We start from the raw sequence: 27,379 nt of genomic DNA, 5'->3' as shown, positions 1-27,379 counted from the left end.
ATAGGGAAGTATTAGGTGTGCTATATTTCTGCTTATTTATATTAGGGTATATTTTTATGACTTTTTGTTGCATTTGATATAAAATAAATTTAATGCTTTTAGTGAATTTGTAATATGTTGCAGTTCTTCATTGAGATATTGAGCATGTAAGATTCTGAAAGCACGTAAAAAGAAGCTGATTATCATTCCAGACTTTATTTTGTTGTTATGGTGCGAGTAAAAGTCTATGTAGTCGTTTTTTGGTGTGGTTTTTCGATGAACTTTAAATAGTAAACTACTTTCGGATTTTATAATGAGCATGTCTAAAAATGGTAGGGAATTATTTCCTGCTTTGTGAGTAAATTTTATGGAGAGTTCAACGGTGTTTATTTTTTTTAGTTCTTCTGTGTACCTTCTGGGAGAAAAATGAGGATTCGTCTATATCTGAAATATTGTATGTTTAATGGTAATCTAAATTTGAATTGACTGAATTCTAAGAATAAGCAAGATAGTATCCCCACTAAAAGGGTTCCCCATGGGGAGTCCAAATATTTGTTTATAGAAAGTGTTATTAAATTGGAAGTAGGTCATATCAGTAATAAGCTTAATTATCTGTAATAGTGTGAAAATAATAGGGGAAAAAGATAAGTCTAACTTAATTGTGGTTAAGTGAATGTTTAAGCATTTTTTGATAGGGACATTAGTATATAAAGCTATGTATTGATTTATTATGTATTTCGATTTTGTTTAATAGATCATCAGAGTTCTTTATGTGCGTTGCTAATGGTAACCATTAGTGGGGTCAGGATGTCGGCAATGGTTCATGCGATTCTGTGTGTGGCACTGCCAATATTCAACATAATTGGCCACATGGGGGTGTTCGGTTTGTGTGGTTTAGAGAAACCATATAGTGTGAAGATAATAGAGTGGTACTCGATTTAAGATATCCATTTTTTTGTCATGTTTTATAAGTTTTTTGAACGATTTATTAAAGGTTTTAATGTCTTTGTATATAGTTTTCAAATTTGTGTGCACGTATGTATCCATATTTGATAAAAGTGTGCATTTTTCTAAGTCTGTCCTTTTATCTGTGTTTACAATGCCTCCATCTTTATCAGTTTGTGATATTATGATATAACGATTATTTGTTAGCTGTTTTAGAGTGTCTGTATATCTTTTCAGTAATATTGATTTATTAGGTTGGGAGGTTGTTATTGAGGTAATTCCTTGTATATAATCTTTTGTGAAGTCTGAGTCATCATATATGTTGTGACCCAGAAGGGTCACTAAGGAAAACACGAACCCGGATATGGATTAAAACAAGGCATTTGTATTGAGAACAAGTGAAGCATGCATGGTCCCTCATGAGTGCACAGTAAACGAGGCATAAAAAGTTCAGCACTTGCCTTCACCAACACCATTTAGCCCCAAAAGTCCCCAGGGGACATCAAATCTTGGTGAAAATGAACAAACGGTGCAGTTTTAGGCCTTCACATATGTAAATTTGAGTTCCGCACCATGCAAAAAAAAAAAAAGAAATGACTAAGTTCATCATTTGTGCTTCCCCCTCTCCATTTAGTTCCAAAAGTCCCTAAGGCCTTAACATATTTAAGTTTGAGTTCAGCACCATACAAAACTGCTAAATAGACATAAACAGAAAATTTTGGACAAATATGATAAAATAGTCCCAAAAATGGTGTGTTTTTATTAGCCCTAAAAGATCTTCTGAGGCACACCCAAGAGTTATTGCGAAGTATAGACAAACAAAATTATATAGAAATCAGTTAGTTACACCTTTTCAGAAAGTTTTATAAAAATCCAAGGCATCAATTTTTTTCTTAATAAGCACAAAAGTGTCAATTTTAGTGATTTTTAACCCGAAAGGCACCCCTAAGGGGACAGCCAGAGTTTTCCCGGTAAATCTGTTCTGTTACTGTTTTACTCGTATCATGTTTAAGTTTTGTGCAAAATTTCCAAAAATTCCAAGGTGTAGTTATTTAGAAAAGTGTGGACAGATGAACGGACAAGGGTGAATTTACAGGTCCACCCTCCTTTTGTCGGAGACCAATAAAACAGAATATACCGAGAACAACAGTTGTGGTACTTATACCAACAGAGCGTACTACAAAACACACACACACACACACACACACACACACACACACACACACCACGGTCTATTTATACTGTTTGGAAGAGTTCATATTTTGTGCACAGGTGAGTCGTCACAGCAGAGTACTTTCAGGTGTGAGAAAGTGTTTGGAGCGATGGAGGGAATCGACTTTAAGAGAAGCAGAAAGAACAATGAATATAATATATGAACTCCAAAAAAGATTTAAAGAGAGAAAAGTTTCAGTCAATTTCTCTTCACGAATAGAGACACCCATGAAAATCTCTGAACAAAAAAGGTCATGTCTATAATTGAAAGACATAAACTAAATATTGACAAGATTAAACGAAACAACCTATTTCTTACTCTGGTCTACAACTAAACCCAAGTCAATTTTCTGATCAATTATATATTCCAACTGGGAAAGTCCTAATAATACCAAGAACTTTACCACTAATACCATATGCTTGAAATTTGTGTAGAAGATCAGAAAGAATATGTAGTTAATTATTTTTATGCTAGGAAAGAGACTATTAATTTGATAATTAAATAAATTAAACACAAATTAACTTTCAGATCAGCTGCATATTTCAAGTGATCCTAATGAAATGGGGGAGATGAAATACCAGAATAAAGACTGGTATCATCAACATAGGTGTCTATCATTCTCAAAGAAGCATTAAGTTGTAACATACATGTATATAAATACAACTAGGTGATTTTAACATGTGTTTTGTTTTATTAAGGTATATAGGAAAATTCGTTAAGGAAACAAATGTTGAGCAACATAATTCTTAACCTAAGGCAAATATTACCTTCTTTAAATTAAGCACAGGGTGTTTTTTTATTATTATTATTTTCTTTTACAAAAAAGGAAAATACATATTTTTTATTGAAAAAAAAAAATTTCTTGAGTTTCTAAAACGGAAGTTGTTAAGTAGCAAATAAAGTGAAAATGTTGGCAATTCAAGAGTGGTATTTTCAAACGTAAATGACACCGCCATCTCTAAGAGGCAATCAGAAAAACTCTTAGAAAGAAAATTGGGGGGGGGGTAAAAGAAACGTGAAGTTCTGGGTAAAAATGATGGTGGTTTACAGTTTGAATATTTGATATCCACTTCATCAGTTTAGCTGCACATGTGTTAGTAATATATTATAATATATTATTTAGTGCGCAGGGAATTTTTGCCATTACTAACCAGCATGGGGTTATCATGTTGATCAAGAAAAACGAGTTTATCAGGCACATGTATGCAATGTGATAATACACGAAACTTAAACCTGGCCAGTGAGGTTGAGTACATGCATTGCATAGAGAGAAAATATATGAGAATGATACGATGAATGTGTAATATGAGTCTTAAAGAAAGGCTTAGATCTGTTGATGTCAGATGAAAATTAAGTCTGGACAACATAGGGAGATGTATGTAAAACAGGAGACCTCATTGGTTTGGTCACATTAAAAGAATGTGTAAGAGTTCTTTGATTAATATGTGTAGAATAGTTGAGGTAGCGGGTTCAATTTATAGGGGAAGGCCAAGGAAAACATGGGGAAGTGATAAAAATGGACTTGAGAGACCTGAACAGGAATAGGTTAGTTTGGAAAGTCAATTTCTTAAGGCCGTCCAATGCATGCTAGCATGTAAAACAAATATTGGTAAAACTTGCAGAGAATGCTCTGTTTTATGGTTGTTGTAAAAATGGAACGGAATTTTAAAATTTGTTCCATTTTAAATTTGGTACATTTTTACATTACGTCCAACTCATCGTTCACATTTGACATGCCAGCTTTTACAGGTTTTCGTGTATGCTGACAAGGTTGGGAGTGTCTATTCCGAAAGCCGTTCTTAACATGGGGAGGTTGAGGGTGCCTATTCCAAAAGCCGTTCTTAACATAGGGAGGTTGGGGGTGTTTATTCATTGTGAGCATACCCGAAAACCTCTAAAAGTCGACATTTCCAATGTGAATAGTGAGAAAATACCAAAAAGGTATACCAAATTGACTTTTTTTTTTTTTTTTTTGTTTAAAAACAAAAAAATCTTTCGTTTTTTTTTTGTTTTTTTTTTTATATATAAAAAGTATGATTGTTGAATATTATTCTTCTGATTACTTTCGTTTTAAAGGGGCACAATTTAAAAAAAGAGATTAAAACCGAACAAAATTTAAATTTCCGTCCCATTTTTACAACAACCATAAAACAGAGCATTCTCCGCAAGTTTTACCAAAATATTAAACTGCACATGATTATAACGATGGGCATGCTTTGCCACCATTGTTTATGTGTATCATAATTGTATCGACAAATATGACATACGTGTAGGATTGGTTGTTTTGATTCTTTTATTTTATGGCACATCAACCCTTTTCGGGTTATTTAATGCCAAATCTAGTATTTTTTTTGGGGGGGGGTGCGGAGGCGTTGTTTCAAATTCTTTATATCTTCAAATATTTATTCATGGTGTTTGGTTTGGTTGTTTTGTGGCATATCAACCCTTTCCGGGTTATTTAATGCCGAATCTGGTCATTTTGGTAAAAATATTTACTTCAAGTTCTTAATCTCTTAAAATATTTATTCATGGTGCTTGGTGTAGTTGTTTTGTAAAGGACAAAAATTGTTTTTGACTTTGCGGAACATGATTGAGTTGTGCAAAAAGGAAAGGAAAAAAAAACATCAATGGTTGGTGCATTTTAGGTCAGGAAGCCAGTATTTTTAAACAGCCTGATCTGATAACACTAGCACATAAGTATAGAAAAAGAAAGATAGAAGGAAACACTTAACGCATAGATTTTTTTTTCTTTTTACATGGTAGTCACCACTTATCAAGGCCTGGAAGCCACTCGGGATAAGGGTTATTGCGTGTACAGTAATCAATGGGACAATATCACGTTAATCGTTAGTAATGTAGATTTGATAAAGTGTCTTACTTAAGGGGCGTTTCTTCAGGAATTTGTTTATGTTGGACTTGAAGACATCCAAGTTGTAGTCCGATGGGAAACAGGCAAACGGAAGAGAGTTCCACAGGCGTGCAAAGAAAGAAGCTTTGGTCATGGAATCTATATTTTGATTTAGGCACAGATAACGATTGGGAAAATTATTGACAGTGGTTTCAGCAAGACGGGTGTTTTTTGTGAAAGATTGGCGAGGGGGACACCAGAGATTGGAGCTCAGACGAGCACTTGCCATGGAAATAACGATAAAACAAAGACAGGCTTGCAACGTCTCTTCTGTGGGAGAGAGGTTGCAGGGAAGAGAAAATCTGGAAAATCTCATCAGTATGCCCTGTATTTAAGAATTCAGGTGATCGCTCATCCCCCTCTCAGTATAGGCCAATAAGTCTCCTGTGCGTCATGAGTAAGTTGCTAGAATCTGTGTTAAATACAGAAGTAATGAACCATCTCAACAAAAATAACCTTCTTAGTGACACTCAATATGGTTTCCGTTCTGCTAGATCTACAGCAGATGTCCTTACAGTTATATCGCATAGGATTAGCAAATCTCTCGACGGTGGCAATCTTTCTAGGGCAATTGCTCTTGACATATCTAAAGCCTTTGATAGGGTATGGCATAAAGGTTTACTTCATAAGATCGCTAGCTATGGTATAGCTAGAAAAGTCTTCTCAATTATTAAATCATTTCTTTCTGATAGGTTCATAAGAGTAGTAGTTGAGGGGCAAAAATCAGAAGCTCACAGTATTAATGCCGGTGTCCCTCAGGGATCCATCCTGGGCCCAACTCTTTTCCTGATCTACATTAATGATCTTCCAAATCATATCCTTACATCATTTGTAGACATTTATGCTGACGACACTACCATTTATGGTACCACATCTAAGACAGTAAACGACCAAGTTCTCTCCAATTCTCTCTCCTCTGATCTTGAGCACGTAGTACAATGGGGAAAGGAGTGGCTGGTTACTTTTAATGCATCTAAAACAAAGCTTCTCTCTTTACATCATCAACATTCTAATCCACATTTGTCATCAATTGAAATGAATGGCTCTCGTCTTCAGGAGGCCTCAAGTTTTGACAAGCTTCTGGGCTTGACCATTACTCCTGATCTTAAATGGAACACGTATATCAAATCTGTTGCCAAGGCCGCTGGAAAAATGGTGGGATCTTTCTATCGATCCGGTAGATATCTCACTGCCAGATACGTCCAAGGATGGAATACTGTTGCCACATCTGGGCAGGAGCTGCTAGAAAGGACTTGTCCTGCCTTGATAGAGTTCAAAATAGACTTCGTAGCCTCGTAGGAGATGTCCTTTTCTCCTCCTTGCAACCTCTATCTCACAGAAGAGATGTTGCGAGTTTGTCTCTGATGTATCGTTATTTTCATGGAAAGTATTCAACTGAGCTTCAATCTATGGTCCCCCCTCGCCAAACTTTCACAAGAAACACTCGTCTAGCTGTAAACACTATCAATAATTTCCCCCACTCTTTATCTGTGCCTAAACCTAAACGTAGATTCCATGAACAAAGCTTCTTTCTTAGAACTGCACGCCTGTGGAATTGTCTTCCGTTTTTCTGCTTTCCAGCTGACTACAATATGGTTGTGTTCAAGTCTAAAGTAAATAAGTTCTTGATGAGCCGTTCCATATAAGTTATCAAATTTACCGTATTTTCATTACTAATGATTACTATATTGACCAATTTCTACTGTACACTCTTTAACCCTTATCCTTGAGTGGCCTCTGGGCCTTGATAATGTGGTGACGCCTATGTAAAAAAAAAAAAAAAAAAAAGGGGGCATCCCCCACTAAGACGCAAAGTCTATTTTGTACTCTGTCAAGGCAGGATAGGCTGTTTTTAGCAGCTCCTTTTATTCAATCATCAATTTCTATGAATCCTGTAATTGGACAACACAATTTTGTCATGTATTTAAAAAGTAAGTTCAAGTTACTAGTACATAAAGATATCACAGTATCTTTACTTGTTGAGGAAATTCATTTGAAACTTTATCTTGATTATAAAGGCGATAATGTTGTTGGTTTAGCAAATAACAGCAATGAAGCTGCAACAAGTGCATTTGCTTTTATGCTTAGCAGCGTAATCTCACGATAATAAAGATGCTGTGCTGTGCATGTTATGCCAACTAAATGTATTCTAACTGAGAACTTATGACATAATCAAACGCTTAATAATTGGTTTAGAGAAGATAGGCTCTAGAGTATTATCTGTTATAACAGATGATAATGCAATAAATAAAAAAAAGCTATTTCTTTCCTTTGTAGCCCAGCAAAGCTTTCAATTGTATATCCACGTCCAGTTTCAAAGTCTAGACCTCTTTTCTACTTATTTGACTCTATGTACATAAGTAAATGCATGATGTTCCCAAAGTTTTGTCATGGAAATCATGAATTGGATAACATCCACAGTGCCCCATTTTCTAGTTTACACAAACTTTATGCCCTGGAATCTTAATCACTTTTGGAATATTGTTACAAATTGACTTCAAAGGCCCTTTTTCCCACAAAATCTTGAAAGGCAAAATGCTAATTTAGTTTTGCAAATTTTCAATGAATACACTATTCAGGGATTGCTGACCTTGGGAAAACAAATGTTTACCCAACTATATAGAAATTGCAGAATATATACATATATTTTATATTTGGTGGACAATACCAAATCTAAAAACACCATTTAAAGGTTGCCGGCTTATTCACTTAAATTACATGACAAAAATTAAAATTTCTCTCTATATTCTGTAACTGGTTAGAAACTTGGAATAGCATTCTTGGCAGAACTGGGAAATTAACAAAAGAAACATACACTGTTTTACACCATACGACATATGCAACTATAGAACTCACTAAATATTGCGTTAAAGAATTGAACATGCTATATATATTATCTGGTAAGTTTCAAACTGATCAACTTGAGGCAAGGTTTGGCTAGTACAGACAACTTAGCCGTTGGGTCAAGATCAAAGTGTAGTATCTGTTCTTCAGATGCTACACTTTAATTTCTTGTTCTCTGTTAGTGGAGGAGAAATCCTTCATGACTGAGACAATTTTTATTTTTTGTTCCTTTTCTCCACATTAAAAAACGACCCTGGTGTCTAACTCTGTCCTGTGGGGAGGCATTGTAAATAGGGACAACTTGGCAGGGATCAATATAATATCTCTATATGTTAAGTGTTTGAATGTAAGAAAAACCTCAGAATGTTATCATTATTAAAACTGAGCTTGCGACTTAATAACCAAAGTATTGATTTGAAGAATTTACAAGAAGCTGAGATGAAATGAGAAAGGAGCAACATTTAGATGTTTATAAATTTAACATAAATGTAGCAGCGGATGATATTAATCAGTGTAAAGAAGTACTTCTTATTATCTATTATATAAAAGGGAAAATGTGTGTTAGTTTGTATGTGTGTGCGTCTGTCTGTATTTCTGCCAAAAACTTTTGACAGACACATCAGCCCATGACAAAATTGGTATCGTTAGAAAGATCAATCTCTCAGACGAAAAATATGTAAAAATTAACCCAAAAGATTAATTCTGCCTGGGTAAACTGGGCCGTTTTTTGCAAGGAGGGGGTCACTTTTTGCGTCGCGATTTCTGCAAATCATATGCCTAGCGATCTCAATGTACGTTTAAAATAAAAACATTATTTCAACCCGCTGTGACGTCATAAATCATTGTGGCCGTGACCGCTAGTGTGTTAGCTTTTTTCACCTCCTTTTTGGGTTCGAGCCTGTCTACTGTGAATAATTTCTTTTTTTTGCAGTCTCACGGGCACTTGCTGTTATTTTGATTGAAACAAAAGTTGTTTTGATTCATTTATTTATTTATTTATTTATTTATTTTACTAGGGGTTGCTCAATATCCTTAGTATACCAGCTCTCTCCACCTGAGCAACACCAGGTACTCCCGCTAGTATAAAAAACTTATTTGTGCGTGTGTGTGCTTGTATGTCTGCTAAAAACTTTTGTCAGCCACATCTGACCTGGTTAAAACTGGTTCCATCTGAAGGAGCAATGCCTCAGATGCATAATATGTGAAAATTAGAAAAAAAAAATTTGTGGCACTCAACTGGACCACTTTTTGGAAGGGGAGTCCTCTTTCGCATCACTGTTTTTGCAAGTCGCACATTCTATGTTTAAAACGCTTATTTTGCAACCTCATGACGTCATAAGCCTTCGTGGCTGTATGCAGATGTGTTTGCCCGTAACTTTTTGTCTTCTTTCGCGTTTCATGTTTAAGTCCAGCTGCCATGGCTCATTTTATTTTTTTCTTGGTCACACGGGCACTCCCTGCTATTTTGATTGAAAGTAAAGTTGTTTTGATTTATATATTTTTTTATTTTGTTTTTTGGAGGGAGGGGAAGATTTTTTTTTTTTTTTCAGCGCACGGGCAACAAACAGTGCTCAATATCTGGAGAATAGCTTCTCTTTGTATCCCGTGCGCTGCAATATCTGGTGGGGAAGTTGTCACATACTTCTTTCTTTTTTTTGGGGGGGGGGGGCGATTATATTTTTGTGTTTTTATCCGTTATTTTATTTTTTGAATTTGTTGTGGAGGTATCGATGAAAGTGCTCAATATCTTTAGTATAGCAGGTGTTTCCAAACTGAACTTCATGTTGACCCGGGCAAAACCGGGTACCCATGCTAGTTTTATATACAGCAGGTTATTGCTGGTATACAGTATTTAAGAAAATGCAATAGTTGCAAGGATTTAGTATCTGGAAGAGATGCTGTGGAAGCAATACCTCAAATAAATGGCTACTTTCATGAGATTAATAGGGGTTTTCTATAATATCTCAATATTGCAAGAAATTTTGGTTCTTCATATTCTCACCAGTCGTCGTGTTATCCTACTTTCACCTTTCTCGACTCCACTACACTAGTAAAAAAGTTATTTTTTTCATTCCATAAAACAATTAGTGATGTACATAACATTGAATGTTTTGGCAGATGCTGATCTTTATTTTTCATGTTGATTTATATGATGATGGCTACAATATAGAAAAAAAAAAAATGATTATCTGGAGCTTTTCCAATGCTCTTTTAAATAATTTTTTGGCAAGGAGAATGATATCATTAATAAAAACAAATTAACAAGAAAAAGAAAATTTCAAAGATTTAACTAAATTTTATTATCTATAATATAAATATCACCTGTGTATTTAAATGTATGTATGTACGTCTGTCTAAAACTTTCGACAGAGGTGACAAATGTTTATGAGATCGGTATTATTACTTTGAAACTCGACCCTTTGGACAGCAAATATCGAAAAATTGGCCAAAAAACATTAATTCCATCACCCTCAACTGGGCGGTTTTCTACAAGGAGGGTCGTTTTTTTTTAATGACATTTTTTGCAAGTCATTCAAACCTCATGTCAACGATGTTGTATAAAAGGTATTATTTCGACTACCCGTGACATCATAACTATGGGTAGGCACATCGAGAAGACCCTTTTTTTTTTTTTTTTTTTTTTTTGCCTCTTTTTCCTCTGGTGTGGTATGGATTTGAGCCTGCTTGCTACTTCTTTTTTTGCTCAACCAACACCCTTACACACACCTCCACTTTCTTTTCCGCCTTTGTGTCATGGGTTCAAGCCTACCTGCCTGCCTATTACTTTTTTTGCTGAACACACACCTCCAAACACCTGGGCAATGTCAGGCACTCGAGCTAGTTTGTAATAATTCTGACTACTGTTCTCATCTTGCATGTTTATCTCTCAACAATTTCGCCGATGTAACCTTTGAACTTCATCAGGTACAGATTCCCAAATTCAAGAAGATACACCTGATGAAAATTGAGGATTAAATCAGCCGAAACGTGAGATAAACCATATTAAAAATAATACAATTTAGTTGAATGTTTGACATTAGTCTGAATAATACAAATTATCAATAATCTCAAATTCCGAAACATTCAACTGAATTAGCCATGTGATTTTTCTCTAATTTAAAAAAAAATCACACACACACACACACACACACACACACACACACACACACACACACACACACACACACACACACAGACAATATTTCTGCATTAGGAATTTTATTGTTTTTATTTAAATTACTTTTTTTTTATTTAATTTGTTTCATTTTTATTTTATCCTTCTACATATATATACCGGGTGACCCCCCAAAAACGGGCCCCAACTCTAATTAGGCCCCGTTTCTTAGTGTTTTGTCTGAATGAAATGAAACTTTGGTCATAACTAGTTTATTATATTAAAAACCTCACATAAAAACACTAGGGTCTTTGGCCTTTTTTTCTCCATTCTACAACATATGTTCTAGATGACCTCCATTTAGCTTTTGTTTTTTTCGGGGAGTCACCCTGTATGTATATATATATGTGTGTGTGTGTGTGTGTGTATAAATATAAATGGATTAATTAGATAATCAGATGAGTTATTATGGATTAAGGAAATAAATATAATTCGTTTCCATATATTCCTTGTCTCAATAAATTCTGAATTTGGATATATTTCTATGCATCTTTCAATCTACAGAATTTAACTTCAATTCTTGTGTGTGTGTGTGTGTGTGTGTGTGTGTATATATATATATAGAGAGAGAGATATGTATACATATATATACAATATGTTGCTTGTTTTTTTTCTGTTTGTTTTATTTGAATGAATATGTAAAAATTATTTTCAAATTATTCACGATAAAAATAATAAATAAAATTTAGTCCTTGGAATCCATGATAAACCGCAACCGTTATCTTTTAATGTAGGGGCAACATGCAACTTTTCTTTTGAGATTAATTCTTGTTTTTCTTTTTTTTTTTTTTTTTAATTAGTATTGAATAAATTCAAGTATAAATGATCTTCGTTATTTTTCTTTTTTCAATATATTAAAATAAAGTTTTTCATCCTATTTCAAAAACTGTCACTCATTATCAACAATCTGGCTGCTTGACAGATCTCACTTGTTTTGCCTACTATGCATGATGTAATTTTTCAGTTGGCAGGCCTTGTCTCTCAGTGGTGGTGGCCATACTCTGTTACAAATAAAGGGGTCAGTTCCAAGTTTCCCAGTTTAACATAAAGTTTGTGGTAGATTAGAAATTGATAATAGATTAATGAGCATAGGAAAGTTACTGAATTGATACAAACCAACTTTTTTAAGAATAATCAGATTGAATAATACAGTTAAGATGAACTTATAGATAATAGGGCAAGACGTGACCAGTTGATAGAGCCAAAGTAACAGCCAAAATGGGAAAATGACTGTCATCAGGATTCTTTCTGAAGTCCCCCCCCCATACAGACTACAAGTGGCTCCCTTTTTTGTGGGAGGTGGGGGGGATACCCTTTTGCATGAGGTTGCAGTCAGTGATTTTGTGACCCTGTGGACAGGGCAACTAGACCACCAAATCACATCCCAAGTTGGTATTTGTTTATATATATATATATATATACAAAATGTGTTCTATATATATATATATATATATATATATATATATATATATATATATACATACACATACACACACACACACACACACACACACACACATATATATAGACATTCATATATGAGCAGAGATTATGTGTGTGTGTGCGCCAATCTCTTATTTATTAATCTGTAATCACTATATATATATTTTCAAAATCTCTGACCCTCTTTTGGAAATAGAGTACGATTATGAATATCTCCAGTATCAAATAATCTTTATACACTGTGAAATTTACTTTATGTATGAAAACCAAAGTATAAAATATATAAAATACAAGAAATATTTGGAATCAAGTCTCCTTTTGTTGTTATTTCAGATCATTTGAGACCATAGGAGCAAGTTTTAGTCTCTCCTCCATCATGGTCAGAGGTTTGGGAGAACTATCAGATATTTTGTAATTCATATACAAAACTAGGAAAACAAATGACTATGATTGAAACATTTTATGACTGTAAAAAAAAATGTGCCAAAAATAGGCTCTGGATGGTTCAAGAAAATGACTTTCAAACTAACCTATCTCTGAACAGGTCTTTATTTATCCTTCTTTCTCTCAGGTTCATTTTTATCACTTTCTACCATGTTTTCCTTCCCCCTATAAACTGAACTAGCTACCTCAACTGTTCTACATCTGCCAACGCAAAAGCTCTCACCCGTTTTTTTTTAACATGACCATATTATCAGTCTACTCGTCTACACACATATCTCCCTAACTCTAACCCTATACTGTGCAGATTTAATTGTCTCTTGGTATCACCAGAATTGCGCAGTAAAAAAAATAATTAAATTCAAATAAAAATCATTTTCCTTATTTCAAATTATTTAATCAACTAAAAATTCTATTTTTTATTTGATTACTAAATTTGAAAAGTTTTTCTAGCAAATTACCTAACAATTTAATAAGCAAAAATATCTTAAAAACTGAATTTAACTTGAAAATACCATGAAAAAATAACTTTTTAAATATAGTAATCAAGTAAAAAGAAAAAAAAATTGAATTTTTAGTTGATTAAATAATTCGGACTAAGAAAAATGATTTTTGTTTTGTTTTAATTATTTTTACTGTGCAGTAATTTATATCAGTTTGAAATAGGTTAAACTTAAACAAAGAAAAAAATGTTTTTAGTACAAAAAAAAATCTTCTGATGCCGGCCTAGTGATACAAATTTGGAATAGTGGCATGTGAACGAGAAAACGTGAAAATAGAATCAGGAAGACAACAACTACATGAGAACCTTTTTTTTTTTTTTTTTTTTTCTATAATTTTGTGAACAAATATTGTTCTTTTCCTGAATATATCAACGAATCACCTACCACTCTAATCTGTTAAATGATTATCTATTTCAGCTGAACTGGGGGATTATGACATACAAGATCACCCGCCAGGTTATGTTTCACAATTCAAAATGTTGCCGAAACAGACACCAAAAATTGAAGAACAAATTACCGAAATACACAAAACCCTTGCGTAAGTTGATTTTTTTTATCTTTTTTTTTTTTTTATTTAACCTATTTAACCATGAAACAAACAGAAGTTGAAAGCGTTTTTAAAAACTACATTATCTTTTTTGTCAATCATATTCTTGTAGAAACTTATATTTTCTCTGATGAGTTATTTTCATAATTATCTGAGTTGATATGAATTTTTAAAAAAATTTCAAAGCATACGTGTAATTTCTGTTAAAGTTAAAAGGATGCAGCTAACGCTGTATGGTATATGAAAATTATATTCATTTGGATTTGATATCTATAGAAAATTATTACTGCTTCTTAAAGTGTCTTAAAATATTCAAGGGGAGATAACTCTTCAAAGTTTTTGTATTTCTGCTTCTAAAAAATTTCTCAGCTCACAACTGTTTTCAGCAACAACAATTAAAGTAATAAAATATTCAAAGGGACACAACTCAACAATTAAAACATTGCATGCTGAATTCTAATATAGTAAAACTCCTCAAATGGAGAATTCTGCATATTCCAAATTAATGTACATTGTTTAAATATTAAGAAGGTCCCATTTTTTTTAATTTAAAATTTAGTAAAATGGAAGAAATTTGTCCTTTTGGTTAAGAGCAAAATGTGTTTGTTCTGATACTACACTTCATCTTTTTTGTCTTCATTTAGTGAAAAAATCCTCCTAGACTGAAGCAATTATAACTTTTGTCCTTATCTAGAATGCGCCTTTTTGGGGGGAAACTGGGTTTCTACGCATTGGAAACCGACCTTGTCTAACTCTGCCCTTGTGGAGAGGCAGCTAAATGGAAACATTAAAGAAATGTAGCAATGAAACGTGAACTGATTACTAAAGAGGCAATTAAAAAAGTGATCAGTTTTATGAGAGAAAGACCAACATTTTTCTATGATGATTGCAATAGTGTATGTGTGGTGCACTATTGTCTGTCACTAAAAATAAATGAAGAAAAAAAAAATTAAATAAAACAAGAAAGAAATTGAGAAGATGGAGAATCATTTTACTAAAACAATTAAATGATGGAATTTATTTTAATTGAATTCATAATTAAATTGAAATGTCTAAACTATCAAAGCATATTGAATAAATTCTTTATTAGCAAGATCGGACTTCAATGTTCTGATTCTACCAGATCAGGCTGTCTGAAGATATTGGCTTCCTGAGACGAAATGCACCTAAGACTGATGCTTTTTGTGTTTCTGCTTTCTTTTGCAGAACTTAATTATGTTCTGTAAAACCAAAACAAAAACAAAAACAATGACCCACTTTTTTCTGTCTTTCCTTCTTCCCATTTTCAATTTCTCTTTCTATCTCCCCCAATTCCTGTCTGGTTTCCTAACTTAAAATGTATCAAATACTGATACTGTAACCCTTTTCCCTTCCCCATTGCAAAACTCATTCATGTTCTGCAGGGCAGAGAACAAAAACGATAAAATTCACTATAAAACAACCAAACCAAACACTACAAACTATCGATTGAAGATATAAAGAGCTTGAAGATAAAAACCTTCTACAAAATGACTGAATGCAACATGAATATTATTTCCAAATTAACTGGATTTGGCATTAAATAACTCGAAAACAGTTAATATGCCGTAAAACAAAACAACCAAACCGAACTTCAACGTTTTGAGATTGCAAACTGGCCACCAAACCACAAGTCAAAACTGCCTTGAAGAAATTCTGTGAACTGCAGCCACCCATATTTTTATATTTATGAGGGTATGCTTAAAGAAAATTGGAGGATTTTACTGGCAATAGGAACTGAACTGGCCAATCAAATGGATCTGCTAGCAACCAATCAGAAACTGAAATTGCTCCATAAAAATATTGTATTTTAGAAATCCTGCACATAGTCTTTGGTGTCTGCATGAGAAAGATCTTTGCACTTTACTTGCAAAATTTTCATCTTCAGAGCTTCTACAGATCAGCTTCTCACTGAAAACTTTTTTGTCTCCAGGACTTGTACAAGTTAGCTACCCATTGGAAACTCTTCTGAAATTAAACGTGGCTTTCAATTCAAAACATACAAGACTTGTGACCATACTTAAAACTCCTATGTTCACAATGCATTGCTTTATACAAGTGAAACTTTGTCTTTGGCCAATGTAGACCTGCGACAATTGCAACATAATGCTATTTACAATATGAAGCCAGAAGGAAGTTGGACACTCAAAAGATCTGCTGGAACAGCTTGAACATTGATATCATTAATAGAGAAAACATGGTTTCATTGATATGGACACACAAGATGCTCAAATGGTACCATAATAATCCAAGATTTTGAACTTTCTAGTATATGAGGGAGAGGTTGACCTAAATTACTTTGGAGCAAACTGGTTTGAGAGATCACATATTCTGAAAGCTGTCTGTAAAGAAATAAATAAATATATTGCTATGAAATAAATATATTGCTATGAGCTTAGTAAAAAAAAGTACATAGCAGTGATTCTCATTAAATCCAGAGTAACGTCAAGTCTTCCTGTTAGTAACTATCAAAGGTAAAAATATATTAGTCTCCCAAAACAACTAATATAAATATTTGCTGCCAGGGTTGATTTGAGAGAGACACATAAATATGTAATAAATATGACTTACATTTTCTTGATTGTGTGTTCTGAGAGCCTAATTAACTATGATCAGAAAAGACTCTAAGATGACTGCTTACTTAGATGGCAGTTGACTAGAGCATGTCTGGTGGCTTTGAAGAGCCAGCCAGAAAGAGGGTAATATTCTGTTTTGTAGGAGTGAAAGTTGAAAACTGACACACAAAAATCCCCCCCAAAATCAACAGCTTATTCTCAAATTGTATTAAAAATTCTTCAAAGTACAGATCTCATCAATGGAATAACCTGGTACAAATGAAGTCAATTCAGTTTTTTCTCTCTTACTTACTTGGGGAGTGTGGAGCCACCCTTTAATTGCCATTGCTCCCAGGTCCACTCTGACCCGGAGTGGTAGTACTTGTTAGGGTCCCAACTATGGGTTAAATAGAATCTGACTTTTAAAAAAAATATACTCCATTAAAAATCGTTCCTCAAAATAACTAGATTCGGCATTAAATAACCTGAAAAAGGTTGATATGCCGTAAAACAAAAACAACCAACCAACCTCCCAGGAAGAAAGTTCCTACTCTTTTTATAACAAGAATTTCACCCATGCAAAACAATCCTTATTTGCATAAATGAACCCTTGTCATCACACAAAAATAACAAGATTCAATCTGTTAAGCAGAATGTTCTGGATACAATCACTGATCGACGATATATGGCACAACTCTTATTCTTTTTCGTCATCGACCTTCATAATGGCTGCTATATGTTCTAAGTTCCCACATAGATGGAAGTAGAATTTTTCCTTCTGAACAAGAGAGTGCATTCCATTCGTTGGTCAGTATAATTCAAGAAAGATGATTTTTTTGTAATTTGGGGACGTCAATCAAAGAAATATTTTTTGTTTAAATAGTTGTTAATATCAAAATATTTTTAAACTAGCAGTGCAGCCCGGTATTGCTTGGGCCATATGTACTGTTCATAACTTGCCCTACGTGTGAATACACTTTATGTAAGACTTCAAATGTTTAGGCCAAAATTTGTTTGAGTAAGTTCGTAGAGACCACAGAGGTCGATTTTTTTTTTTTTTTAACTTTGACTCCAATTTTGGCCCCTTAACATTTATTATTTTGGTCTCAACTCAAAATACAAAGTTTTACCCATGTCCATGTTACCTACATCTAAAATTTCAAGTTTTTAGACCCAAAATTGGCAGAGGAATTTGGTAGAATCTGCAAAGATTAACTCTTTCAACTTTGACCCCTTGCTAGCTCAAATTTTTTACCCAAACCGATTAAAAAGCTTGCCCTATCTCTGAATATCCTTTATGTAAAATTTCAAATGTTTAGACCACAAATTGGCTGAGTAATTTGGTAGAGACTGCAGAGGTCAAACTTTTTAAAAACTGTGACCCTAATTTTGACCCTTTAACATTTATTTTTTGGGGTTCAAATCAAATTAAAAAGGTTGATCCATGTCCCAGAAACCTACATTTAAAATTGCAAGTGTTTAGACCCAAAAATGGCAGAGAAGTTTGGTAGAGTTTTCAAAGGTTAAATCATTGAACTTTGACTCCTTGACAGCCAAATTTCTGTCTGAAAACCGATTAAAAAGATTTTTCCCAAATCTCAATACTCCTTACGTCAAATGTTGAGTCTCTAGACCGAAAATTGACAGTTATTTGATAAGGAAATGTACACACACACACACACACACACACACACACACACACACACAGGCATTTTCACTTTTATAGATATATAGATTAACTCAATTAGCATTTCCCTTCATTTCTAATTAATAACCAAAATGGATGACAGCAAAAATGTTTAGCTTCGTTTACTTTTTAATAAAAAAATTTTTTTTTAATTTTTAATTTTAAGTTATTTCATATAAAAACTCTTTGTCATGAATATTTTTAAGCGAATTTACTTATACTCTTGTGTCTTTTAGAAAACAAGTTCCTTCCGAAGCTGAAAACAATTTTTTGAAGAAGGCAGCCACACTGGACACATATGGTGTTGATCCGCACCAAGTGAAGGTAAAAGCTCACCTCAAAATCAATGAAATTTTGTAACACTTCTTTTGCCCATGTATGATTTCCAGGTTATTACTTTGATTTTATTACTATTAAGTAATTATTTCTGCTGCGAGGAAAGTGGGCTCTCCTTATCACGTTAGAAGGTTACTCACACTTGAGTATCCTGTATCTCTACAAAGCTATTATGCCACTATTCACCCGTGCATAGAATATTGTTACATCTAGGCTGGTGCATCTGCCACTAGTCTCTCCTAGATAGGCTTAAAAAACGAGTTGCGAACGTAATACAGCCAAACTCCAACCTCTGTCCCATCACCGAAATGTGGCATTCCTATGCCTGTTTTACAAGTACTTTAATAGTCAGTGCTCAGACAAAGTACTAACTAGTACCTTCTTGATATAAATATTCCTGACAAACCAGACAAGCAGCAAAATCCCACCTCTACACTGTAGAGATCTCAGATGCCATAAAGCCTTCTACTCAAATAGTTTCTTTTCTTGAACTTTGGAATTCCCTCCCAGGCCTCTACTTCCTTGGCTGTACTAACATGCATTAAGTTTTTTTATATAGTATTTTGCATATTTTGCAATTCGAACATGTAGGAATTATTTTATGTCAAGATGGGAATTTTAACCAACATGTTCAATGCTCTCTGTTGAAGGCAAGAAATGAGACAATAAAAAAACAGCAAACCTTACCTGTAAAATTCAAGACAAACTTTATTGCTACACAGGATATTATTGTAAAATAGTTTGCCCGTCTTACGTCTAATGTGGTGGAGCTGGTAAGTTGCTCCAATGAAGCGGTAGTTTGAGTCCTTTTTCAATCCGCATACTGTCTTAGTCTGTTATAGGTAAGGATGTATTTAGCCGTGTTCCATTGAACCTAATGACCTTAAAAAATTGGTAACAATGCAAACAGGCTGAATACCAAAGATGAAAAGTTCACAATGACAAGAAAGGTCCGTAATGCGGTTGTAGACATTCTGTCTTATAAGTATGCCTAATTCGTAGGCTTTTACAAATATGTTCTATACTTCATCCACGGTTGAGATCTGAAGCATAGAATGCACTAATGTTAGCACCGAAGTCTCCTTCTTAGAAGACACAATGAAAATGAGCCCTTCCTCCTTCGCTGGTCTGGAACAAACTGAAAAATCTAAAAAGGAAATAGAAATTGGTGCCAAAGGCATATGACATATCTGGTTAGATTTGACCAATCAAATTGATCGATACAATGGCAGTTAGGGTTTGTAGATGACTGAAAAATTTCTTACAGAAGTTCAAGTGTAATGTGAACAGACGTCTCGCTGCCCAACTCTCTACGTAATATCCCTGCAAATCTGGTCCTAAATAGTAGCCCCTTATGATTTAGTGGCACTGTATCTTGTTTGGGGTGAAAAAACAGTAAAAAAAAAAATTGTGGAAATTGTAGAAATTCCACTGTAGGATCTTCATCTGTTTTATATTGCTATAATACATTCTGGGGACATCCAGCTTAAAAGGCACCATGTACTTTAATAGATTTTGTCATGTCACTGGCAAGTTTGGAAATCTAATGATACACATCAGGCTCATATGGTATTTGAACTCTAAATGGTTAGGCAAAAACTGCTTGGATTATGATAAGAAAAACATCCGTTTTTCATGGTTATTAGAGTTGTGTAGAAAATAAATTTAGTAGAGCTGGTATGAAGCCTAACCTTGACCTTTTGATAACAGCTACCCAAGCCAGATAAAAGCTTCACTGACCTGTATGAATTCTGGTTTGTGTTAGAAAGACAATGATGTGAGCAGCTACTGGGTATGCAAGTGATTTGTTTTGCAGACCAATCAAAGGGCAGTTTGAACTGGATATTAGCAAATATATTTCATCTATCCAGTCAGTTAATTTGGTGACTAATTGGGAGTTATTTTCTATTGAAAGCTCCTTAAATATTGTGATTGCCATTGTTCATTAAAAGTAGTATTCATTGAAGACTTGTATCAGTAGTCCAGCTAAGTTTTGTAATCCTCCACAAAGACCTTTAACTAGCCAATATCTTGTCTCTTCAAAGTTGAGACATTTTAATCTTCAGTGTAGCCATTCAAAGTTGAGACATTTTAATCTTCAGTGTAGCCATTCAAAGTTGAGACATTTTAATCTTCAGTGTAGCCATTCAAAGTTGAGACATTTTAATCTTCAGTGTAGCCATTCAAAGTTGAGACATTTTAATCTTCAGTGTAGCCATTCAAAGTTGAGACATTTTAATCTTCAGTGTAGCCATTCAAAGTTGAGACATTTTAATCTTCAGTGTAGCCATTCAAAGTTGAGACATTTTAATCTTCAGTGTAGCCATTCAAAGTTGAGACATTTTAATCTTCAGTGTAGCCATTCAAAGTTGAGACATTTTAATCTTCAGTGTAGCCATTCAAAGTTGAGACATTTTAATCTTCAGTGTAGCCATTCAAAGTTGAGACATTTTAATCTTCAGTGTAGCCATTCAAAGTTGAGACATTTTAATCTTCAGTGTAGCCATTCAAAGTTGAGACATTTTAATCTTCAGTGTAGCCATTCAAAGTTGAGACATTTTAATCTTCAGTGTAGCCATTCAAAGTTGAGACATTTTAATCTTAAGCTGAATCATTGCAAATTAAAAGTATTAGAAGTAAGCATAATATGTTTATATCATTTCAGCATTTCAAATATTAAAGAAGATAAAAAAGAAAATATTTCATAGCCTTTAATCCTGGATTAGTATATTGCTGATAATATTTTTTATAATATAAATATAAATAGCAGATACATTAGATTACAAAGAATTTATCCTGGATCAGCTGATTAATTGAACAATGGGACTTATATTTTTTCTGTTAAGCTTTTTCAAGTTAACAATTAAATAATTTCCTATTTATCACCACTATTATTTCTATCTATATAAAGTACGGGTCTATGAATATGTTTATATATTTGTCAGAGGATTCACTCCTAAACTAATTAACCAATAATTCTGAATTTTAGAACACAGGTGATTTTCAAGTATATTTAGTAGTTCAACTTGTCAAATAGAATGCTAATGAGAAAAAAAAAAAATCATGAATTGGGAATTTCCGCCAAGCTGGCATTTTCCTGATCCTCACGGTTCCAGATTAATGAGATTGCATGTGAAAAGAAAATGTAATTGTTCCATACTTTTTGATTATTTGTAAGAATCGATAAATTTTAGATAAATTTTCCAAAGAATATTTCCCAATTATTATTTTCAGGATCAAAAAGGAAATCAACTTTACCTGGGGATCACACATCAAGGTATTATGACATTCCATGGAAACAGACGTACACACCTGTTTGTATGGTAAGTTTTGATTCTTCATTGCTTCCTTTGCTTACCGATTTGTAAAAGAAAACAAACATTGTTTCTTCAAAGACTTCATATAAATTCTTTAATTAAAACAAATGATGTAATAGATACAGACATACAGGGTGAAATGATAAATTTGTCGCCCTAGAGAAAATAAGTTTTATTTAAAAACTTTTATTGAAAAAAATTAAGGTAACTTGCTTATGTAGTAGAGCTGATAGCTATTCAATGTAGCCGCTTTCAGCCTTAATCACCACCTTGATATGGGTCCGGAACTGAGGACATGCCTTTCCCACAAGTGCTGATGGAAGCTTGGCGAATATTCACCAGGTGGTGGTGATCAGGCTGGCTTTGGTGTTGTGCAAGTTTGAGCTGTACTCTGAAGCATTAAACCGTCGGGATTTGCATTTTGAGGGTGCTGTCAATGGTCCTGTTGTCATAACTTGGATTGGTAGAGAGCATGAGTTTTACAGCAGCACATCTCTGATCTCGTTCGTTGAAGATCGTGTCACTTTCAGACATGATAGAAGGCTTCTATTGCTCTTGGGATTTGTACACAACTGGTCAACTAGTAGATGGTCTGCAACAACAAAAAAGAAAATTGTTTTTCATCAACTGGAAATGGAATCATGTCATCTTTTCTAGTGTGACAATTTTACTGCTCCACCCTGTATACTATAGAATTGGCTAAGTGGAGTTTAATTCCATCATGTTAACTTACACTGTAATATAGGATGACCCCACCCACCCACCACTCTCACACAAAAAAAATAACACCCATGGTATGATAAGATAAATATTGCAATATTTATTTGCTATGGGTTACCAGAAACCAATTTAGTGCATTTTTAGTAAATTTTGAATTAAAAGAAAAATTTTCTTTCTGTAAGTTATACTGGTAAATGTTCAGAAAATATCACTGAAACTATGTCAAATAGTTGACTACTGCTGACATTTTCTTTGTATTTTCTTGTTTTCTTTCTTTTTTTCTTTCTTTTTTGTCTTTATATCATATTGAAGCAGTTATGAGTAGGTCTATGACAACAGCATATTTTTTCCTTGCTTTGATTCTCAGGTATATATCTATTGATATCTTATATGTCTTTATGTAGAGTGATGTGGTTCTCGGTTGATTGTGTCTGTGTCAGATATATACTCAAGAGTAAAAGCAATGAAAGGAATATGCTGTTGTCCTAGCCCTAGTTATGAGAGAGAGAGACCAAAATATTGCATATTTAGTAAATTTGAAAGTTAAAAACAAAAAATAATCTGTCAGTTTTACTGGTAAATGTTTAGAAAATAGCACTGAAACTATGTCAAATAGTTGGTTGCTGGTGACTTCTCTTACTTTTTTTTTTATTATTGGTTTCTGTGTTTTCTATACTGAAGCATTTACATCAGAGGGAGAGGTGTGTTCAAAAAGGAATGTGACTGAGAATAGAAAGTGAAAAGTTTTTATTTAAAATTTTTTTTTTATGTTTTAAAAGATACACTTATTCAACTTTATTTTCTTATCTAGGATTCGAAGGCAATGTCGAGTAGTTTTGCGAGCAGCAAAGAAATACAAACAACCAAAGACAATTATTTTTTTTTCTTTTCTTTCTTAAGCCATGGCCATAAAACTGTTAGAAATAGATAGAGGATACTAAGCTAATTACGGAATGCATAAAACTTAGGAATATTACGATAGTTAGTCAATACAGAACTCTAAAAAAATATAACCGTGATACAAAAGTAAATGAAAGCAGGCGATAATTTAAACAAACAATATAATCTATCATATAAAAGGGAAAATGTGTGTTTGCGTATCTGCCAAAAACTTTTGGCACACACATTGGACCGTGGCAAAATTGGAAAAATCGATTTCTCAGTTGAAAAAAATGTTTTAAAAAATTTGGACAAAAAAATTAATTCTTTGCTGAGCCGTTTGTGGCAAAGAGGAGATCAGTTTTTGCGTCAATATTTTTGCAAGTCAATGTCAACATACGTTTATAAAACGTTATTTCCGTGACGTCATAAGTCGCCATGGCCGAGACATCTAAGGTGTTAGTTTTTTTCACCTCCTTTTCCTTTTTGCATTACAGGTTTGAGCCTGTCTGCCTACTGCAGCTAATTTTTTTTTTTTTTTTCACTTGCACGGGTACTCGCTGCTATTTCAATTTAAACATTTTTTTCTGGGTTGCTTAATAGCCTTAGTATACCACCTCTCTCCACCCGAGCAACACCAGATATCTATGCTAGTAATGAAATTCAGTTTGATTATACGTCATGTCAACGGAATAGTTCAGGATCGTGCTGGGTTGTGTCAAACTGAATTTCATTATTTACTGTCATCCGCTACATTAAGAACAAAGGGAAGTAAGTAACTTTATATTGATGAAGACCGAGCTATGTTCTCAATTTTTATGATTGTGTTCATATAATAATTCCGACCCGGTCAAAGTATTTTCTGTAAGGAATTCAATTGAATTACATGTTATTGTTCTGAACAACATACAGCAATGGTCTACTAAAAGGACTGACAAATTTGAATCAAATATTGATTTTATAGGAAGAAAGCTGCCGATGACGAACATTGAGAAAGAAACTGACTTTTCTTTATATATTTTTATTAATTTTATGTATTTTTCGCTAAACGCTTGTTGACCTTGATATAAATTGAATATTTCTTTGTTAATTTCGTCCTTAGGAATCAAATCAAAAGGATTGTTTATGAGGGAAAGATGTTCATTGTGCACGTGAATACGACGGAGGTGAGTTTGACTTTATTCGAAATTCGAGTTGTCTTTTCTTTTTCTTTTGTCATATGTGATAATAATGTCTTAGAAACAATAACGAATATGTCTAATAGTCTACATAAAAGCAAGCTGAATTTGTTCCTGACTTGGAAACTGAGCGAGCTTAAAAGAGATGATTAGCCAGTTGTAATTCTGCCATTAAAGACTGACCAATGAACTAGTTAAGTGTTCCCTGATGGACCATTCTCAGCTTCCTATTGATATGCTTGTGCCACACTGACAAGAGTAAGGAAGGATTATGCAATGGATTAATTCCCTCAAATCATCAGACATCTGTCAGAAACTTCAAGTTGACACATTAACGGAAAATAACACAAGACTTAGTGGCGGTAGAAATTGTCAAGACTTCCAACTGTGGCCACATTTCGCAACAATACTAGGATTATATGTCTGAACTTTTTAGGTAATTTGGATTCTGACTACTGTTCTCATCTTGAGTGTTATTTTCACAGTATTTCAATCGATGTTACCTTTAACCTTCTTGTCGATCTCTAGAGTCTGCATGGAATTTTGAATGGAACTCTTTATTTAAGTGACAAGAATAGCACGCTCTCATTCAATCAGCCATAACTAGGTAGAAATCCTAAGTAATTCAGAATTAAATTTTTGTGTCACTCTAGACTGTGTATTGAACTTTAACTTTGGGAAAAGTGTAACTTACAAATGAATTTTACCAAGTAATTTATCCACTGTTCTATGGCTAACAGAACAGGAGCATGTTACCCCCATGAATTAAATGAAGTATTCCATTAAAAATTTTGTGCAGATTCCAGAGTTTGAGAGAAAAATTCCTGAGGATATACCTAAAGAAGGTTAGAGTTTATATTGACCAAAAATATTGTCAAAATATCAATGATGAGAAAAGTATTTCAAATAATCCAGATAATGCAGATCCAAAAGAGGATCTAGGAGACTAATGTTCTCTCCTCCTTCGTCACTCTGGAAATGTGAAGACTGCTGTTGTTGAATGGTGCTGTTTTGTAAGACATCAAAGCTGTAGTGTCTTTTCGGGTCCATAGTTGTTCTGTCTAGGTAGAGTGCAACAAAAGTCGATCATCAATTTGGGAGCTGTGGCCACTAGATCCCCTCATTAGTGGTGTCTCTAATGGTCCTTGTAAGCATTGGGAGATTTCAATATAAACCTAGCAACATGTTTACCAATTTATGTGTATCATGCATGCATGCACACAATTTGGTAATTAATTCAAACTATGTCTTTTTATCACACTATGCTTTAATAATCTTTTCTCAAATTGTTTTTACATGAAATTATTTGAAAAATTATTTTGGAATCTCTTTAAATGAAGAAATATTTCTTTCCTTTGAAATGTATTCAGCTTTATATATATATATATATATATTTTTTTTTTTTTCAAATTTATTTTAAACTTTAATATTTTATTTCAGATTTGTTTTGCAATTTAATAATCTTTCCAGATTTTATTTTTAGCTTTAATTTTTTCCAGATTTCTCAAATCCGCTAACATTCTTCAATTTACATTTTTAGTGCTACCCTCATTATCTGCGATTTAGAATCTGGAAGTTTCCTCTAATGTCTACTCTGTATTAAAATATCTTGTGTATTTTATCTTCTGATTGACTTTTTATTTTAATATTTTATCAAAGGACTTGCCAAAAGACATTCTGGATGTTTCTGTGAGTAATTCTCGGATGCACGGGAAAAAAAATCTTTCCTATCAAATGCGCATGACTGCTACAGAAATTTTTTTTTTTTTTTTTTATATATACAACTTTTTTTTTTGTTTTTGCTGCATTTAATAAATATGACTTGTTTTCTGGATCTATTATTTTTGATTTGTCTTCAAATACACCATCTGATACCTATCAAAAAATTTTAAAAAGAAATTTTTTTGAAAATGTAATTGAAGGATAATCTGTATTTTGGGGAAGTGGGTATGATATATGCTATTCTACTTTGTTGCAATTCTATACATGAAGATTTCTCCGAAATTGAATAATAATAAAAATAATTTTTTTAAATAAGACACCATATTTTTTCATTGCATAAATAAATCGCTATCATCTTTAGATGATTAAATATTATTTACTAAATATTTTTTTAATTAAAATATTTGGTGCACATGATTGAGCGGTACCCCTCCTATATTAAATGTGTCTAGGCAAAACCTTTGTAAATGTTGGGTGACGAAACTTGAAGATAACCATAAATATGTATATAAACTAATCAGAAAAGGGCAAATTTCAAGTAATTTTTAGAAAAGGCTAAATTTGCAAAATTTGGCCTAAAAGCGTTTAGTGGTTTTAAAATGAATTATAGATTTACTAGAACGTTGTATTAGAAACTGGCATCCCTTACATTAATATATTTAAATATTGACTTTTTAAAATTTTATTTTTAGTCTGGTAGTCTGGTGTCCATATGATAATCTGCTAAAAAAAAATTGAAAAAAAAAATATATAGTGGGGAGACACCACTTGTACATGTGAACCAAATATTCATATGAAATTATAGAATTACATCAGTAATCTAATCATTCACATAACTTGTTATTTCTGATGACCTAAATAATAAGCATTCAATAATGATTTTTTATTATAGATTCCTAAATTCTGCCAATATATATATATATATATATATATATATATATATATATATATATATATATTATTATTTAT

At 33.3% G+C, this 27,379-nt stretch overlaps 1 protein-coding gene across 11 annotated transcripts in view; it reads left to right on the top strand.

The window, feature by feature from the left end:
- The window catches only part of LOC145268331 (FERM domain-containing protein 5-like), a 441,205-nt gene that overhangs the window by 348,625 nt on the left and 65,201 nt on the right, over positions 1–27,379 (top strand). For 6 of the 11 annotated variants that reach the window (XM_080123914.1, XM_080123905.1, XM_080123887.1 and 3 more), the window contains 4 exons: positions 13,869–13,989; positions 18,495–18,582; positions 21,829–21,917; positions 24,613–24,676. In XM_080123914.1, coding sequence (XP_079980040.1) covers positions 13,869–13,989; positions 18,495–18,582; positions 21,829–21,917; positions 24,613–24,676 — 362 coding nt within the window. Of the gene's footprint in view, positions 1–13,868; positions 13,990–18,494; positions 18,583–21,828; positions 21,918–24,612; positions 24,677–26,347; positions 26,378–27,379 lie in introns of all 11 variants that reach the window. The other 5 variants (XM_080123836.1, XM_080123827.1, XM_080123877.1 and 2 more) reach the window with 1 other exon arrangement.

Source organism: Euprymna scolopes, chromosome 4, assembly GCF_053919585.1.
Source record: "Euprymna scolopes isolate OS-2025 chromosome 4, ASM5391958v1, whole genome shotgun sequence".
Taxonomy (NCBI): domain Eukaryota; kingdom Metazoa; phylum Mollusca; class Cephalopoda; order Sepiida; family Sepiolidae; genus Euprymna; species Euprymna scolopes.
Note: the sequence above shows the minus strand (reverse complement) of the source record. Positions and strands in the feature narration are given on the sequence as shown.